Genomic DNA, 19,795 nt, shown 5'->3' with positions numbered 1-19,795 from the left:
TATATCTGAACAAAAAATATATATATAAGTTCAGACTGTCTCTGAAGCATTTACAATTATCAGAAAAAAATTATTTTTAATCTAAGAGAAAGGGAATATGGATTAAATTAAACAGTGATTAATAATAGTTAAGTTTGAAAAAGTTACCATTTTATTCCCAGGTGCTTTTAATTCTGAAAATCTGTCTCTGATTATATATTTATAAATGTGGTGGTTAAGAATTTCAGTTTCTTCTCATACTTGGCTGTTTTAAGGGTTTTTCTAATAATGATTTAATTATGTTCTGAATTTTATCTATAAGAAATCTGGCTATCTGGATTACAAAGTTATTTACAAGGTACTGCAATGCATCTAGTAATGGCAGAAGGAAATCAACAACTTTCTGAGTTCTGACTTTTCAATGATCAATTTATACAAAAACAAAAACACCAAGCATACAAAAAGGTGTGTTGAATGATGAGAGATTGAAGCATGAAGGAGGAGCTGAAGAGTATGTTCCAGGAAGAGTCTACCCTTGATAAATGTTTGTTGGCAGAGATGGAGGGAAGGGTAAGAAGATGAAAACAGGGGATTCCAAAAAGATAGCCACACACAGAAATCCTGAGGTGGGAGGGGGAACCTAAGTAGCTTGGTTGGGATGCAGATTTCGTGGAAGTAAGGCAATATATGCCAAAAGAGATGTGGTCAAACACTTACCTCAATCCACTGTAGAACAATCTCTTGTAGTCAACATTTATTCTACTGATATTTTCTTTTGTGAGGCGTTCAATGGAGAATAACTGGCCCACTTGCTGAAAACCAGGAGCTCTTTTCCTGACATACTCCCTATCAAAACCAGGCAACCAAAAAATCTGTAAGGAAAAACAGGAAGTCTTTCAGTGGATAATCCAGCTGTTTGGGTACAAACAGCCCCAAGTAGAATGGGTGGAGCCCCATTCCAGCATGGTAACAGTCCACAGGGAGCAGAGAGATTCTAGCCCTTGGTGATAGAGTCAACCTGGCCTACTATTGTCTAATGAATTCTTATAATGGGGCTTTCACCCAGGTTGTTCTGGAGCTGAGTTTTCCCAGTTAACATCATGGGACCAAGGGTCCACTGTGTCCTCACACTAGCCAGAGTGGATGAGGAGCTGGTACTTGTGGATGAAAGGTGGGAATCATAAACATCTCCTCTGGCTAATGATGCTAAAAATCATCTTTGCAAGGAGTCATTTCCTGCCAACAGGGAATGCTATTATGACTCATCTGTGGAAATAGTTCTATTTGCAAAAAGACACATATTTGTTTCACTCACAGCTTTCTTCTATATTCTGAGAATTTAAGACATTTGGAATGACTGACTGCCCAAATGCAGAGTTGCTTCTGAAAAACATGATGAAAAAGTCTCTGCTCAAAAAGTCTCTTTATATGTCATTAATGAAAGCCAAGTCCTCAAAGCCTCAGTGTTCCATACCAAGGCTCTTTCTTTTTTTTTTTAATAAGGACCAATGGCTATAGAACTTGAGTGGCTTGGCCAATTAAATAAATTATTCCCCCCAGTGCGGAGCAGCAACTAAGAGAAGAAAGGAGGGGTAGATTCTTTCTCCCCGTTACCTCGAGGCTCTAATAGCTGTATGCTGGTGATGGTGCAGGTCACATCATATAGCCATTACACACATTCCCTTTTAACAGAGTGGTGACATTTCATTTGGTTTGTAATAGCAAATAGCCTCAATGTTTTTCCCCACTGATGTAAATTTAATTGGGTCATTCTTAGATTGCCACATATAGCTGTATAAAGTAGTCATCTCCATTTTTACAGGGAGCAAAATTATTTTAGGATTCCAGGGAAGATCTACAAGGTAGTTCAGATTCAGCTGCTATGCTCCTGGGACACGCTACCCACCTCCCAACCTCTACCATAAATACTAAGATAGACATACCAGATGTTGCTCAATCTTAGAGTCAAGGATCACGCTTACTACATGGCGGACATACGAGCTTCTGTGAAAATGTCTTGGTGCAGGGGCATTAAGATCAAATATCACAAATTTTTTTTCCTTCTGTGCAAGTTCCAATAATTCAGTTAGTTTTGGAATCTTCTGATTTCCTGCTTTTTCTCTATCAGCCTCTGATAGGGGCTTCATTTTGTAAAATGGTTTGAACTAAAAATAAATATATCATAGAAAACATTGGCTCCTATCAAAAGCATTTTCCAATTCTCCTGCTTTTAGCCCCACACCCAGCCCTACCTCCATGTTGGTCCATTATCATTCAACCCACCAGGCCCTCCAAAATACTGGTCCTGAGAAAAGATTTGCCAAGAAGAGAAATTAAATGTAATCTCCATAGGTAATCATGGTATTTGGAATGATTTATTCTATATTGTAGAACCTGTTGTCTTTGTACTGAAGGTCCTTCATGTTCTTGTCTTGAACTTCCTTTTCAACCTTTTTCTTTCTATAACTCAAAGTATTACAATCCCCTTTCAGTTGCACTGGCTTCCACATTTTCTCTCACTGTTCTAGTTTTGTGTAATGGAAAGAAAATAGGCTTTGACTTCAGACTGAATTGAATTCAATCCCAGCTCTATCACTCACTTGCCTTCCTTACCATATCCACCTGTTAAAATCCTATCCTCAGACTGCAAAGCCCAGTTCAAATTCTACCTCCTTAATGAACCCTCCCTTAAATATTCCTAAACTAAAGAGACTTCAATGGTGCTAAACCCCAATGACCCATTTTTAGGTCTTTGTATGTCTCATTCTGCCTTCTACAGTCATTTGTACATATCCTAGACCAGACTCAAATCCTAGCTTCATATACTTCTTGCTGTGTAACATTGATAAAACCATTTAAAATTTCAAAGTCTTCATTACCCTAATATAAAATGGGGAAGGGGAGAAGTAATCTATGTATTCACAGGATTATTTTGAAGATCAAGTATGATAAAATATTTACCAGGTCTAGGAGCATGTCTGGTACACAGAGAAGTGCACAATTCACAATAGTTCCCTCACTCTTTACTGCTTCTACTGGAGTGCAACTCCCTAATGGCAGGAACTGTTATAATTTCTTTGCAGTACACAGCATTTCATCTTATATCTCAGTCCATACACATATTAGCTATATTAAATTTAATAGATGGCTACTTTTATTGTCATTTGCCAATTTTAGATCATTTGTAGGTAAAGTCAGTGATAACAGGCTATCTCTCAGGAGAAGGAAGCAGCAGCTACCTCACATTTTACCAAGACTCAAATAATCTCTCTTTTTCTCTATACAACTTTATCTTCATTCTCCTTCTCGCCCTTTCTATTTCTTCTCCATCCTTTGACTTCCTAAGCAGCCTGCCCTTTCTCACCTTTTTCTCAAGAAAGAATAAATCACATTGCACAATATTCCCATGCTATACCTGAAGGCAGATAGTAAGTCTGGAATTAAACCATGGTCTACATCTGAGTAGAGGTTTATAAGTAAAGGTTTTCTTAATCCTCAGGAAAACAGAAATTTGCTTTGGAATACAAGCTTTTGTTAGATTCTACCAGATCTAGACCAACTGATTCACTAAATCACTAGACCTTCATGAGGGGAAGATTGTTAAAAGAACAGGATGGGAAAGACCAAGAAAGGATTTAAATAACTCAGCTGTGCATAATTTTTAAAATGTCCCTGAATGGGCAAAAGGAATAAGAAATGCACTATACAAGGACATTTATTTATGAAACCTTTACTTTAATGATAAAGTGGATGAAAAATTCAAAATAGTAAAACTATAAAGATTAATCAATAGGAGAGTTTAAAACTAGATTCCAGTAATCTCTAAACAGCATTACAGGGTAGATCTAATATCTGAAGTAAGTTGAGCCTCTCTTTTATATATAAAATGGGGGAACTTATTCAGAAAAATAAACTGGAAAGGGACAATGCCAGTTTAGACTATCTCCAATATAAGGTTGAACATTTTCAAAATAGTACTAAAAAGTCCTTGGTTCTCTATGCCTATGCTTAGAAAAATTGCAAGTAGAAGAGCCAGTGGGTGATCCAATGTATCATATTGGTTTAGAAGTAGGAAAATTATCCAAAATCTGCCCAATGATGCCACTTTGAGGGAAACAATACCACTCAACAGACAATTATGAGAACTATCTGTAAATATCAATGAACAACAATACAGTTTTCTTGTTGATACAGGTACAACTACCTTTACTATTAATGTCACTACCATAGAAAATCAGATTTCTCAGAGTACTAAAACCAAGAAGTGGGAATTTTTAACAATCTTAAGTCCTTTTCCATGTCTTTATCTATAACTGTCAGAAAAGCACTCCTTTCTTCTCTATGGCACATTCTTATAAGTTTTGTTAGGAACCTACTTTGCAAGAACCACCAGAAGAAATGTAGCACAGACAAATTACTATCAGGAGTCACAGAAAATTCTACTGTACATTATCAAATTATAACTATGGACATTAGTATGTTGATTCAAAAAAATAACCAAATAATTGTTCACGGTACCAGAACCCAAGGGGAAAAGAGGCAGAATAATTGGAGTTAAACCCACAAGAGTTCAGATTGACTCTGTTGACACTGTTGCCTAAGATCCTATTAATGCTGAAGTTAGAAAAGATCTAAGCCAACTATAACAGGCAATATAACAAGGCTTAATTATCCCTTGCATTAGTCCAAGCAATATGTCTATTTTACATGTTTTTTAAAAACCCCAAAACTGAGATGGTAGTCTGCCACCAATATCTGTGAGCTATTAACCAAAGAGTTATACCTCATTTTCTAGCACTGCCTAACCTGAATGTACTCTCTTTGGTCCTATCTGTACCTTCTTTCATGTCCTAGCTTATAAAGATAGCTAATATTTATTGCTTTCACCAGAGCAAAATCAACACTTCACCTGGAAAGTTGTTTCAGGCATTTATGGAAGTCCCATCTTACTTTTCTCAAGTCTTAAACCAAGATCTTAAGGATACGCAGTAACCCATACCCATCTTGAAATTCTAAGACTGACTCTATAATTCTATTCACATAGACTCTAAGGAGAAATTTTAACTCTACAAAATAACAGTTCATTATCCAGGAATCAGCAAACTTACTCTGTGAAGGGCCATACACTAAACATTTTTGACTTTGTTAGACATATAGTCTATGTCACAATTATTCAACTCTGCTATTATATTGCAAAAACAGCCATAGACAATACATAAGTGAATAAGCATGGCTATGTTCCAATAAAACTTTATTTATGGATACTGAAATTTGACTTCTATATAATTTTTATGTGTCATGAAACATTATTCTTTTGATTTTTCTTCAACCATTTAAAAATGCAAAAACCATTCTGAGCTCACAAGCTATATAAAAATAGTCAGTGGGCTGGATTTGAACAGCAGGCCATAGTTTGCAAACACCTGACCTAGGCCATGACCTATTGGCTAAGGAGAGACATAATCTAGTGAGAGATTACAAATTATACAAAATTATCCAAGGCCAAACACTAAAGAAAATTAAGATGATTTCTGGGATTAACTGGATGTTGTAGAGTATAGGTAGCAAGCTTTTTTGAAATAGCTCTCTGTATGATTTGACATACATCTTGGAACCATTCTCACAAAACACAGAAAACAGAAAGACCTTCAGTGATCTCAAAATATTTCTTCAACCATCATCTTTGCTGATCTTCCAGATCATCATAAACCTTTCTTTTTGAAAGTAAAAGGGAAGGCCATAGTCTATGGGTATTAATTTAACAACATGACATACATCAAAGACTCTGCCTATTAATGCCTGTTCCCTGATCCAAGGCTTTTTATCTTTGCCTCAGAAAACCATGCAGTCTTAGCTAAATTAGTCTAATAATCTTCAGATCTCATACTAGGTACATCTTTCTATTTTATGGTACCATATTCAATATAATGCCTCTTGTTAACTTAAAATATCCAGTATTTTTATGTTAGTTGATTAATTACAAAATACCTACTTTCTCTTTCTCATATTACCAGTCACTAATGTAACACGCTTAATAGCAACTGTATTATCCTTATCAACAAAGGAGAATCTCATCATTTCTATAATTTGAGAACTGTCCATACCTGGAACAGATCTTTTGGATACTCCTATATCAAATATTGATTTAATGTTATTTATTGATAGGTTAAACTTAAAAATGAAAAAAAGTAATAATAGGCTGATTATGCAATAATTTTTCTAGATTCCCTTATAGAATCTCAGATCCATTACCGGATATCAAATTGGCTCAACTGGCCAAAATTATGGCTCTCTCTATGGCATGTGGGATTACTAAAAATAAAAGGGTAAATATATACATTGCTTGTTTGCTTTTCAAGTGGTTCACAACTTTGGAATGTTATGGGGGAAAAAAAGAGATTTTTAACCTCTTCAGTTATCTGTAGTAAAAATGAATAATAAATACGTGTATTACTAGATGTTTTGGAACTCCCCAAACGAATTGCTGTCCTAAAGGTAGAGCTCCACAGTAAAACAGACATTAAAGGAAATGCTTTGGCAGATCATCAACAGATGATCTAAACAGAATGCTCTGATTAATATCCTTAGACAAGGGCCTCTTATAGAGAAGAAAGACCAACCTATGGAATTCAAGAATTCCATCATTAATGCAAACTTGGTAATTGAAGAGAAATTTATTCTCTCACAGTTTGGAGGCCAAAAGTCTAAAACCAAGGTGTTAGCAGGCCCATGCTCACTCTGGCGGCTCTGGCGGAGAATCTGTCTGTACTAGCTTCAGGTGACTGCTGACATGTCTTGGCCTTCTTTGGCTAATAGCCACATCACTCCAGTTCCTACCTCCGTGATCACATCGCTTCCCTTCTCTGTGTGGTCTCCTCTATATGTATGTCTGTTCTCCCCTTGTCTCTCCATTACAACAATACATGATTATATTTAAGGCCCGCCCAGATAATCCAGGATAAGCTCCTTCTTTCCAGATCCTTAACTTAATCACATCTTTTGCCTTTATGATAATGGTCACAGGTTCTAGGGATTAGCATGTGGCTATATCTTTTCTGGGGTCACCAATCAACCTACTATATCAATTTTATCAATAATGATTATTTGTGTAAGTAATACCTAAATGAAGGGAAATATACTTAAGCTAGTAGAAGATTTTAAAAAATGCTTGGGGTGTAATAGTGAATGTTTGTCATGACAATTCTCAGAGAAAATATACATAAAACTTCACTAAAGTTGGTTGTGTGTCTTGTATAATTTCTGTCTTCTTTTAATATGTGGAAATCAAGCTTTTTGATGTTAACCCAGGACAAGGTTAAATGTTCTGTGGGGCTGTTAGACCTCTCCAATTGTAGGACTCCCCAAACCCTTAGAAAACAATATCTGCTTATAAAGAGTCTGAAAAAATACCATATTTCCTAGGAAACAGCCTTCTAAGGATATTGATTCCATCACCAGGAATTGAATAATTTGAGGTAATTATCAAAAATTTGTCTTTCACTTTGGCTGATACAATAAATACATAATTTATTATAGTATTATAAATAACATAGCCCAAGCCCTTGGCATACAACATCACAGTTTAAATTCTTTAGCCTGAGTAAATATAGAAAATAAAAAAGCACTAAATTTACTTTTAACCAACTAACACCATTGTTAACACTTTGTGTTTTAGCTCCATTGGGTGGCTCATGTTTATTAAATGCAATTACAAGGACTTGCATTGGACTTGGTTTTGTGGCAGTGGATGGTACTTGAAATGCAGTGTTTCAGGAAAATTAATTTATCAATGCCATTAACTGTACATTTTCAACAACACTGAGAGAGAAGAAATGAGTATGACACACAGATTTGCTTACTAAGCCCTGGATACAAGATAACCATTCATTCAGCAAGCTTATGCTGTGTGTTCATAAAACACCAATCCTGCTCTCAAGATATTCACAGTATAGTAAGGGAGATAAGACAGACAGACAGACAAATAAAACATGATATAAGTTCCATGACAGTGGTCATTGAAAAGTGACCTTCTTAGAGTTGGACTACTGTAACAATAAGATACAATTTGCGGAAAACTTCAAATGCATTATTTAATTCAACCTCAGAACACTACATTAAAAATGAAAAAACTGAAGCTTGAAAGGATAAATGACATGCCCAATTGTTCAACTAATAGGTAAATGATAAGTGACACCCAACTGTTCAACAATTGCTGAACAATTCCAGGCAAAAATCTAACCCTGATGCTGGGATTCTTTCCTCAGCTGTATTATTTCCCACTATAAATATCATGCTAGAATAAGGGTATTCAAAGTACTGGTTAGTAATGAGGTGGGGAGTTTGTACCAGAATATACTTTAACCAACTACTTTCTTCACCAAGAAATCTTGCTATGGAAAGAAAAAAGTCAACTGAACTAAACAGTGTGTTTAGTGACACAGCTGATTTAAATTATCTGGTTGTTCTAGAATAATAATAATTAAAGACAAATAGGTGGGTACAATAAGTTACAGAAGATTTGAGAGAAAGTGAACTATAGTTGCTTTAGTTTATGATAACTGAAAATAATGAATGTGGTAAGAATCAATTAAATGCATTAAAATTTTGACAAAGCTGGTTCAGAAACAAACTCATTTAAGATTTTTTCAAGTCTTGTGAATCATTTACCAACAAATGTTATATTATTGCAAGATTATAATTCAGTTTTCTCTTTGTTAAAATGACAAAACTGATCTTTGAATATTCAGTCTTTTCCTTAAAATATGGACTAAATCTTTATTTACATTGTGGGTCATCTGCCCAAAATATCTGTCCTATTTTTCCCCCAAATAACTGTGTACTTTGTGGTAACCTTGGCATGCCTGGTATTATTTTTAAATAAAAACAGAAGTTCCTCACTTCTGAAGGAACTCAAGGTTCCTTAAAATTGTTATCTTCTGCTATTTTTATTTTAAAACATTGTATTATCAGTCTGCTTAATAGGTAGTAAAACTACAAACATTCATTGTTCTCAAGTACTTAATATTCTTAAATGACCAACCCACTACAATAACATTTTTTATATCACCTTTCCAGTATAGGACTCTAAATTCAGAAAAACAGAACTCCTTGAACAACGCAGGAGTTAGAGGTGCTGATCCCCACGCAGTCAAAAATCTGACTATAAATTTACAGTCGGTCCTCTTTATCCACAGTTCTGCATCTGCGGATTCAACCAACCACAGATGGTGCAGTACTTAGTATGCATTTTTTTTTAATCTGCATGTAAGTGGACCCATGCAGTTCAAGCCCATGTTGTTCAAGGGTCAACTGTAAAATTATTGAATACTTTTGCAACCAAATTATGTGCTGTTTCTTAGACAGCAAAATATCAAAGGTTGACTTGTTCATGCTATACGCCATATCCTACTTACAAGCAAGAAGGATGCCAGAAACAATTAGATATGTTTGGTATGCTCTGAATTACTTTTAATCTTGGCAATATTCCTTGTTTAGAAATCTATGGTAAGTGTATGTTTATCATTATAAGCAACAGCCAAATGGTTTTCCAGAGTGGTTGTATCATTTTGCATTCCCACCAGCAATGCATGGGAGTCCAATGGATCCATATTCTCACCAGTTATTGCTATTCCCATGACTTTCTCTTTTTGAAGTCATTCTATAGGTTTTACCATAGTATCTCATTGTGGCTTAAATTTGCATTTCCTTAATGATTAATTAAATTGAGCATCTTTTCATGTTCTTATTTCCCATCCATGTACTTCTTTGGTGAAGTAGCTATTCAAATATTTGGCCATTATTTAAATGGCCTAATTTCTGATTTTTGAGTTTTGGTTTTTTTTTTTTAATTCTAGATAAAAGTCCTTTATCAGATATGTGATTTGCAAATATTTTCTCCCAGTCTGTGACTTGTCTTTTCATTCTCTTAACAATGTATTTCACAGAGCAAGTTTTTCATTTTGATAAGGATCAACTTATCAATTTTTTTCTTTTAAGGATCATGCTTTTGTTGTTCTAAGAACTCTTTACTAATCCAGGGTCACCGCAATTTTCTTTTACACTTTCTACCAGAAGTTTATGCTGAATAAATAAAAACAGAAGATTTTATTTTTAAGTGTCATTTATTCCTTCTCTCCTTTCTTTCATGTCGATCCAAGTTTCTGACCTATGTTATTTTCCTTCTCTCTGAAGAACTTTTGATGTTTCTTGCAAGGCAATTCTCTTGGTGACAAAATATCTCAGTTTTTGTTTGAACAAGTCTTTATTTCTCCTTTAATTTTGAAGAATAATTTTGCTGGATATATAATTTTAGGTCAGTGGGTTTTTTTCTTTCAACATTATAAATTGTATACTCTTCTTGTTTGCATGGTTTCTGATGAGAAGTCTGATGTAATTCTTATCTTTGCTCCTCTGTAGGTACGGACTTTTACCCCTCCCTTTGGATTCTTTTCTTTGTCTTTGGTTTTCTGCAGTTTAAATATAGTATGGCTAGGTATAGATCTTTTGCGTATTTAACCTGCTTGGTGTTCTCTGAGCTTCCTGGATATGTGGTTTGGTTTCTGTCATTAATTTTGGAAAATTTTCTGCCATTAGTACTTCAAATATTTCTTCCGTTCCTTTCACTTTTTCTTTCTCCATTTGGAATTCTTATCACATATATGTTATACCTTTTGTAACTATCCCACAATTCTTGGCTATTCTGTCCTGTTCTTTTCTTTTTTTTTTTTTTGCATTTCAGTGTAGGAAGTTTCTAGTGATATATCTTCAATATCACTGATTTTTCCTTATCATTTTCCAGTCTACTGATGAGTCCATCAAAGGCATTCTTTATTTCTGTTAAATGTTTTTGATTTCTAGTGGTTCCATTTGATTCTTTCTTAGAGTTTCCTTCTCTCTGCTTACACTACTTATTTTTTCTTTCATGTTGTCTACTTTTTCCATACTTCTAATATGTTAGAGCCCTTAATATATTAATTATAATTATTTTAAATTCTCTGACATTTCCAAAGTCTGTGTTATATCTGAGTCTGGTTGTGATGCTTGCTTTGTCTCTTCATACTGTGTTTTTCCTTGTCTTTTAGCATATCTTATAAATTTTTTGCTGGAAGTTGGATATGATGTAAACAGTAATAGGAACTTAGATAATCATGCTTTTACTGTCAGGTTTTATATTAATCTGGCTAGGACCTGGACTATGTTTAATGTCTGCTATAGCTATAGGTACAAGAGGATTCAGCTTCCTTGTTTTATTTTGTGTCCTATCCTATTTCTCTGGGTTCCTTAAGAACTTAAACAGAGTCTGTGTTGCAGCTCTCTCAGTCATAATCCACTTTTATTATACAGAAGCCCTGTCCATGTAGCAGTAAGGTGCTGAGGAAGGGAAGTATACTATAACCTTATGATTAAATCTTTGTATGTTTTTAGTGGGTCTGAGTCTGGGCTATGACTTTCAAAAGCATTTCTTAGTATTTTTTTTCTCTACCTTTACATGACAGGAAGGCTAGAGAGGGCTTGAGTTGACTGATTTCCCTTCCTATGTATCAGATAAGGTTATGGTAATGTGGTTACCTCTGGAGACTAAGCCTTTGTAATGGAGAATACTCTGGATGTATTTCAAAAGCTTTATATTCTCCTTTCCTTGCTCAAAACAGGAGATGATTTTTTTTTTCTTGATCTTCACTGTACGAACCTGATGGAGTTCCTGGAGGCAAAACCCACAAAAATGTGGGGGCCTGTATAAAACTGTGCCCTCAGGAGTGTTTAAGACTCAAACTAGGCTTCGGTCTGATTGCAGGGAGAGGACTGGGGTTGGTGGCATGAACACAGCCTGAAGGGGTTAGCGCACCACAGCTAGACAGGAGGGAGTCTGGGAAAAGGTCTGGAGCTGCTGAACAGGCAAGAGACTGTTTCTTGCCTCTTTGTTTCCTGGTGTGCGAGGAAAGGGGATTCAGAGCACCGCCTAAACGAGCTCCAGAGACGAGCGCGAGCCGCGGCTATCAGCGCAGACCCCAGAGACGGGCATGAAACGCTAAGGCTGCTGCTGCTGCCAACAAGAAGCCTGTGTGTAAGCACAGGTCACTATCCACACCGCCCCTCCCGGTAGCCTGTGCAGCCCGCCACTGCCAGGCTCCCGTGATCCAGGGACAACTTCCCCGGGAGAACGCATGGCGCGCCTCAGGCTGCTGGAACGTTACGCCGGCCTCTGCCGCTGCAGGGCCCCCCCGCATCCGTACGCCTCCCTCCCCCCGGCCTGAGTTAGCCAGAGCCCCCGAATCAGCTGCTCCTTTAACCCCGTCCTGTCTGAGCGAAGAACAGACGCCCTCAGGCACCCTACATGCAGAGACGGTTCCAAATCCAAAGCTGAACTCCGGGAGCTGTGCGAAAAAAGAAGAGAAAGGGAAATTTCTCCCAGAAACCTCAGAAGCAGCGGATTAAAGCTCCACAAACAACTTGATGTACCTGCATCTGTGGAATACCTGAATAGACAACGAGTTATCCCAAATTGAGGAGGTGGACTTTGGGAGCAAGATATATTATTTTTTCCACTTTTCCTCCTTTTGCGAGTGTGTACGTGTATGCTTCTGTGTGAGATTTTGTCTGTATAGCTTTGCTTTCACCATTTGTCCTAGGGTTCTGTCCATCCGTTTTTTTTGTTTTTTTTTACTTAAAAATTTTTTTTTCTTTTTTTCTTAATAATAATTTTTTCTTTGTTTTATTTTAATAACTTTATTTTATTTTACTTACTTTATTTTATTTTATCCTCTTTCTTTTTTTGCTTTCAATTTTTCTCCCTTTTATTCTGAGCCGTGTGAATGAAAGGCTCTTGGTGCTCCAGCCAGGCATCAGGGCTGTGCCTCTGAGGTGGGAGAGCCAACTTCAGGACACTGATCCACAAGAGACCTCCCAGCTCCACGTAATACCAAACGGCGAAAATCTCTCAGAGGTCTCCATCTCAACATCAAGACCCAGCTTCACTCAACGACCAGCAAGCTACAGTGCTGGACACCCTATGCCAAACAACTAGTAAGACAGGAACACAGCCCCATCCATTAGCAGAGAGGCTGCCTAAAATCATAGTAAGGCCACAGACACCCCAAAACACACCACCAGACATGGACGTGCCCACTAGAAAGACAAGATCCAGCCTCATCCACCAGAACACAGGCACTAGTCCCCTCCACCAGGAAGCCTACACAACCCACTGAACAAAACTTAGCCACTGGGGACAGATACCAAAAACAACAGGAATTACGAACCTGCAGCCTGTGAAAAGGAGACCCCAAACACAGTAAGATAAGCAAAATGAGAAGACAGAAAAACACACAGCAGATGAAGGAGCAAGGTAAAAACACACCAGACCTAACAAATGAAGAGGAAATAGGCAGTCTACCTGAAAAATAATTCAGAAAAATGATAGTAAAGATGATCCAAAATCTTGGAAATAGAATAGACAAAATGCAAGAAACATTTAACAAGGACGTAGAAGAACTAAAGAGGAACCAAGCAATGATGAAAAACACAATAAATGAAATTAAAAATACTCTAGAAGGAATCAATAGCAGAATAACTGAGGCAGAAGAACGGGTAAGTGACCTGGAAGATAAAATAGTGGAAATAACTACTGCAGAGCAGAATAAAGAAAAAAGAATGAAAAGAACTGAGGACAGTCTCAGAGACCTCTGGGACAACATTAAACGCACCAACATTCGAATTATAGGGGTCCCAGAAGAAGAAGAGAAAAACAAAGGGACTGAGAAAATATTTGAAGAGATTATAGTTGAAAACTTCCCTAATATGGGAAAGGACATAGTTAATCACATCCAGGAAGCACAGAGAGTCCCATACAGGATAAATCCAAGGAGAAACACGCCAAGACACATATTAATCAAACTATCAAAAACTAAATATAAAGAAAACATATTAAAAGCAGCAAGGGAAAAACAACAAATAACATACAAGGGAATCCCCATAAGGTTAACAGCTGATCTTTCAGCAGAAACTCTGCAAGCCAGAAGGGAGCGGCAGGATATACTTAAAGTGATGAAGGAGAAAAACCTACAACCAAGATTACTCTACCCAGCAAGGATCTCATTCAGATTTGATGGAGAAATTAAAACCTTTATAGACAAGCAAAAGATGAGAGAGTTCAGCCCCACCAAACAAGCTTTACAACAAATGCTAAAGGAACTTCTCTAGGCAAGAAACACAAGAGAAGGAAAACACCTACAATAACAAACCCAAAACATTTAAGAAAATGGGAATAGGAACATACATATCGATAATTACCTTAAATGTAAATGGATTAAATGCTCCCACCAAAAGACACAGACTGGCTGAATGGATACAAAAACAAGACCCATATATATGCTGTCTACAAGAGATCCACTTCAGACCTAGGGACACAAACAGACTGAAAGTGAGGGGATGGAAAAAGATATTCCATGCAAATGGAAATCAAAAGAAAGCTGGAGTAGCAATGCTCATATCAGACAAAATAGACTTTAAAATAAAGACTATTACAAGAGACAAAGAAGGATACTACATAATGATAAAGGGATCGATCCAAGAAGAAGGTATAACAATTGTAAATATTTATGCACCCAACCTAGGAGCACCTCAATACATAAGGCAAATACTAACAGCCATAAAAGGGGAAATCGACAGTAACACAATCATAGTAGGGGACTTTAACACCCCACTTTCACCAATGGACAGATCATCTAAAATGAAAATAAATAAGGAAACACAAGCTTTAAATGATACATTAAACAAGATGGACTTAATTGATATTTATAGGACATTCCACCCAAAAACAACAGAATACACATTTTTCTCAAGTGCTCATGGAACATTCTCCAGGATAGATCACATCTTGGGTCACAAATCAAGCCTTGGTAAATTTAAGAAAATTGAAAACGTATCAAGTATCTTTCCCCACCACAATGCTATGAGACTAGATATCAATTACAGGAAAAGATCTGTAAAAAATACAAACACATGGAGGCTACACAATACACTACTTAATAACGAAGTGATCACTGAAGAGATCAAAGGGGAAATCAAAAAATACCTAGAAACAAATGACAATGGAGACACGACGACCCAAAACCTATGGGATGCAGCAAAAGCAGTTCTAAGAGGGAAGTTTATAGCAATACAAGCTTACCTCAAGAAACAGGAAACATCTCGAATAAACAACCTAACCTTGCACCTAAAGCAATTAGAGAAAGAAGAACAAAAAAACCCTAAAGATAGCAGAATGAAAGAAATCTTAAAGATCAGGTCAGAAATAAATGAAAAAGAAATGAAGGAAACAACAGCAAAGATCAATAAAACTAAAAGCTGGTTCTTTGAGAAGATAAACAAAATTGATAAACCATTAGCCAGACTCATGAAGAAAAAAAGGGAGAAGACTCAAATCAATAGAATTAGAAATGAAAAAGGAGAAGTAACAACTGACACTGCAGAAATACAAACGATCATGAGAGATTACTACAAGCAACTCTATGCCAATAAAACGGACAACCTGGAAGAAATGGACAAATTCTTAGAAATGCACAACCTGCCGAGACTGAACCAGGAAGAAATAGAAAATATGAACAGACCAATCACAAGCACTGAAATTGAAACTGTGATTAAAAATCTTCCAACACACAAAAGCCCAGGACCAGATGGTTTCACAGGTGAATTCTATCAAACATTTAGAGAAGAGCTAACACTTATCCTTCTCAAACTCTTCCAAAATATTGCAGAGGGAGGAACACTCCCTAACTCATTCTACAAGGCCACCATCACCCTGATACCAAAACCAGACAAAGATGTCACAAAGAAAGAAAAGTACAGGCAAATAACACTGATGAACATAGATGCAAAAATCCTCAACAAAATACTAGCAAACAGAATCCAACAGCACATTAAAAGGATCATACACCATGATCAAGTGAGGTTTGTTCCAGGAATGCAAAGATTCTTCAATATACGCAAATCAATCAATGTGATAAACCATATTAACAAATTGAAGGAGAAAAACCATATGATCATCTCAATAAATGCAGATAAAGCTTTCGACAAAATTCAACACCCATTTATGGTATAAGCCCTGCAGAAAGTAGGCATAGAGGGACCTTTCCTCAACATAATAAAGGCTATATATGACAAACCCACAGCCAACATCATCCTCAATGGTGAAAAACTGAAACCATTTCCACTAAGATCAGGAACAAGACAAGGTTGCCCACTCTCACCACTGTTATTCAACATAGTTTTGGAAGTTTTAGCTACAGCAATCAGAGAAGAAAAAGAAATAAAAGGAATCCAAATTGGAAAAGAAGAAGTAAAGCTGTCACTGTTTGCAGATGACATGATTCTATACATACAGAATCCTAAAGATGCTACCAGAAAACTACTAGAGCTAATCAATGATTTTGGTAAAGTAGCAGGATACAAAATTAATGCACAGAAATCTCTTGCATTCCTATAAACTAATGATGAAAAATCTGGAAGTGAAATTAAGAAAACACTCCCATTTACCATTGCAACAAAAAGAATAAAATATCTAGGAATAAACCTACCTAAGGAGACAAAAGACCTGTATGCAGAAAATCATAAGACACTGATGAAAGAAATTAAAGATGATACAAATAGATGGAGAGATATACCATGTTCTTGGATTGGAAGAATCAACATTGTGAAAATGACTCTACTACCCAAAGCAATCTACAGATTCAATGCAATCCCTATCAAACTACCATTGGCATTTTTCACAGAACTAGAAGAAAAAATTTCACAATTTGTATGGAAACACAAAAGACCCCGAATAGCCAAAGCAATCTTGAGAACGAAAAATGGAGCTGGAGGAATCAGGCTCCCTGACTTCAGACTATACTACAAAGCTACAGTAATCAAGACAGTATGGTGCTGGCACAAAAACAGAAACATAGATCAATGGAACAGGATAGAAATCCCAGAGATAAGCCCACGCACATATGGTCACCTTATCTTTGATAAAGGAGGCAAGGATATACAATGGAGAAAAGACAGCCTCTTCAATAAGTGGTGCTGGGATAACTGGACAGGTACATGTAAAAGTATGAAATTAGAACACTCACTAACACCATACACAAAAATAAACTCAAAATGGATTAAAGACCTAAATATAAGGCCAGACACTATCAAACTCTTACAGGAAAACATAGGCAGAACACTGTATGACATAAATCACAGCAAGATCCTTTTTGACCCAGCTCCTAGAGAAATGGAAATAAAAACAAAAATAAACATATGGGACCTAATGAAACTTAAAAGCTTTTGCACAGCAAAGGAAACTATAAACAAGACCAAAAGACAACCCTCAGAATGGGAGAAAATATTTGCAAATGAAGCAACTGACAAAGGATTAATCTCCAAGATTTATAAGCAGCTCATGCAGTTCAATAACAAAAAAACAAACCCAATCCAAAAATGGGCAGAAGACCTAAACAGACATTTCTCCAAAGAAGATATACAGATTGCCAAGAAACACATGAAAGAATGCTCAACATCATTAATCATTAGAGAAATGCAAATCAAAACTACAATGAGATATCATCTCATACTGGTCAGAATGGCCATCATCAAAAAATCTAGAAACAATAAATGCTGGAGAGGGTGTGGAGAAAAGGGAACACTCTTGCACTGTTGGTGGGAATGTAAATTGATACAGCCACTATGGAGAACAGTATGGAGGTTCCTTAAAAAAGTACAAATAGAACTACCATACGACCCAGCAATCCCACTACTGGGCATATACCCTGAGAAAACCATAATGCAAAGAGAGTCATGTACCAAAATGTTCATTGCAGCTCTATTTATAATAGCCAGGACATGGAAGCAACCTAAATGTCCATCATCGGATGAATGGATAAAGAAGATGTGGCACATATATACAATGGAATATTACTCAGCCATAAAAAGAAACGAAATGGAGTTATTTGTAGTGAGGTGGATGGAGTTAGAGTCTGTCATACAGAGTGAAGTAAGTCAGAAAGAGAAAAACAAATACAGCATGCTAACACATATATATGGAATGTAAGGGGAAAAAAAAAAGGTCATGAAGAACCTAGTGGCAAGACAGGAATGAAGACACCGACCTACTAGAGAATGGACTTGAGGATATGGGGAGGGGGAAGGGTAAGATGTGACAAAGTGAGAGAGTGGTATGGACACATATACACTACCAAACGTAAAATAGATAGCTAGTGGGAAGCAACTGCATAGCACAGGGAGATGAGCTCTGTGCTTTGTGACCATCTAGAGGGGTGGGACAGGGAGGGTGGGAGGGAGGGAGATGCAAGAGGGAAGAGATATGGGAACATATGTATATGTATAACTGATTCACTTTGTTATAAAGCAGAAACTAACACACCATTGTAAAGCAATTATACTTCAATAAAGATGTTAAAAAAAAAAAGATTCAAACTAGTTCACACTCAGCCTTCAGCAATTACTCAATATTACCACTTATACTTAAGCTGTTCCTACCAGTTACTGGCTCCAATGGCTTCTGCTTCTGGTAAGCTGATCTTGGCTGTGGTTCTCTATATTCACTTGTCTCTCCACATTTCAGAGTAACGGTTTGCCCTACAACTTCAATTCTCAAATGTATCCAAGAAAATTCATTGATTTTCAGTTTGCTTGGATGTTTTCTTGTTTTAAGGAGGGCAGTGACAACTTCCAAACTCTTTACATATCAAAGTTGAAACTGGAAGTCCTCTCTGATTAGATTAAGGGGGTTTTGGGGTTTGCTTTCTTCAAATATTGACTTTGTATTCTGTGTCCACCCTAAACTCACCTATTAATTCTTGGATATTTTTGGTAGATTCCTTGGGATTTTATACATAGACAATCAGGTCCTCTGCAAACAGAAATAGTTCTCTTTCTTCCTTTGCAATCTGTATGCCTTTTTCCTTACTTATTGCACAGGCTAGGACTAACAATATGATGTTGAATAGAGTGATGAGGCATCCTCCCTTTTTCCAGGTCTTATGGAAATGAGTTCAGTCTTTCACCATTCAGTATGATGGTGGCTGTAGGTATACTGTTAAGAAAGTTGCTTTCTGTTTTTAGTTTTCTGAGAGAGTTTATCAAGAATGGAACTTGATTATATTATTTTCTTCTTTGTGTATGTTAACATGATAAAATTCATTGATTTTCAACTGTGAACCAGACTTGCATTCTCAGGATAAAACCCCTTCGATCATGTTATCCTTTTTATATATTACTGGATTCAGTTTGTTAATATTTTGTTGAGGATGTCTACATTTTTATCCACAAGGGATACTGTTCTAAAGATTTTTTCAAACGGCTGGGACTTCCCTGGCTCTTCAGTGATTAAGACTCCATGCTCCTGATGCAGGTGGCAAGGGTTTGATCCCTGGTCAGGGAACTAAGATCCCCCATGCCGCACAGTGCAGCCTAAAAAAAAAAAGGATTTCTTCAAATGCCTTTTTATGGATTTGTTATCAGAGAAATGCTGATATCATAAAAATTCATTAGAAATTATTCTCTCCTCTTCTATATTCTGGAAGGTATTTGTAGAATTGGTCTTATTTCTTCTTTGTGCATTTTGTAGAATTCACCAGTGAATATGTAACCAAGCAGGACCCCATGGGGGCCTTCCCAGGACAGACCCTCCCCCATATCCTCTGCTTTAGCTCCTCTCTGAAGTACCTAGATAATAGTATTTGATGCACATTTCCTGAGTTGTTTTGCAGATGAAAAATCCCCCCTCTCCAACAAATGGAAGATGTTAACTACTTGAGACCATAAGTACATAGTC

General features: G+C 36.7%; 1 protein-coding gene across 1 annotated transcript in view; it reads right to left on the bottom strand.

The window, feature by feature from the left end:
- GDPD4 (glycerophosphodiester phosphodiesterase domain containing 4) overlaps positions 1–19,795 on the bottom strand; it is a 151,053-nt gene that overhangs the window by 40,436 nt on the left and 90,822 nt on the right. The window contains exons 13-14 of the mRNA XM_061203710.1: positions 1,923–2,144; positions 697–851 (exon numbers count right to left, since the gene is read on the bottom strand). Coding sequence (XP_061059693.1) covers positions 697–851; positions 1,923–2,144 — 377 coding nt within the window. The remainder of the gene's footprint in view (positions 1–696; positions 852–1,922; positions 2,145–19,795) is intronic.

The sequence above is a fragment of the Eubalaena glacialis genome, chromosome 10 (genome assembly GCF_028564815.1).
Source record: "Eubalaena glacialis isolate mEubGla1 chromosome 10, mEubGla1.1.hap2.+ XY, whole genome shotgun sequence".
Taxonomy (NCBI): Eukaryota; Metazoa; Chordata; class Mammalia; order Artiodactyla; family Balaenidae; genus Eubalaena; species Eubalaena glacialis.
This window is presented reverse-complemented; position numbering and strand designations above follow the sequence as displayed.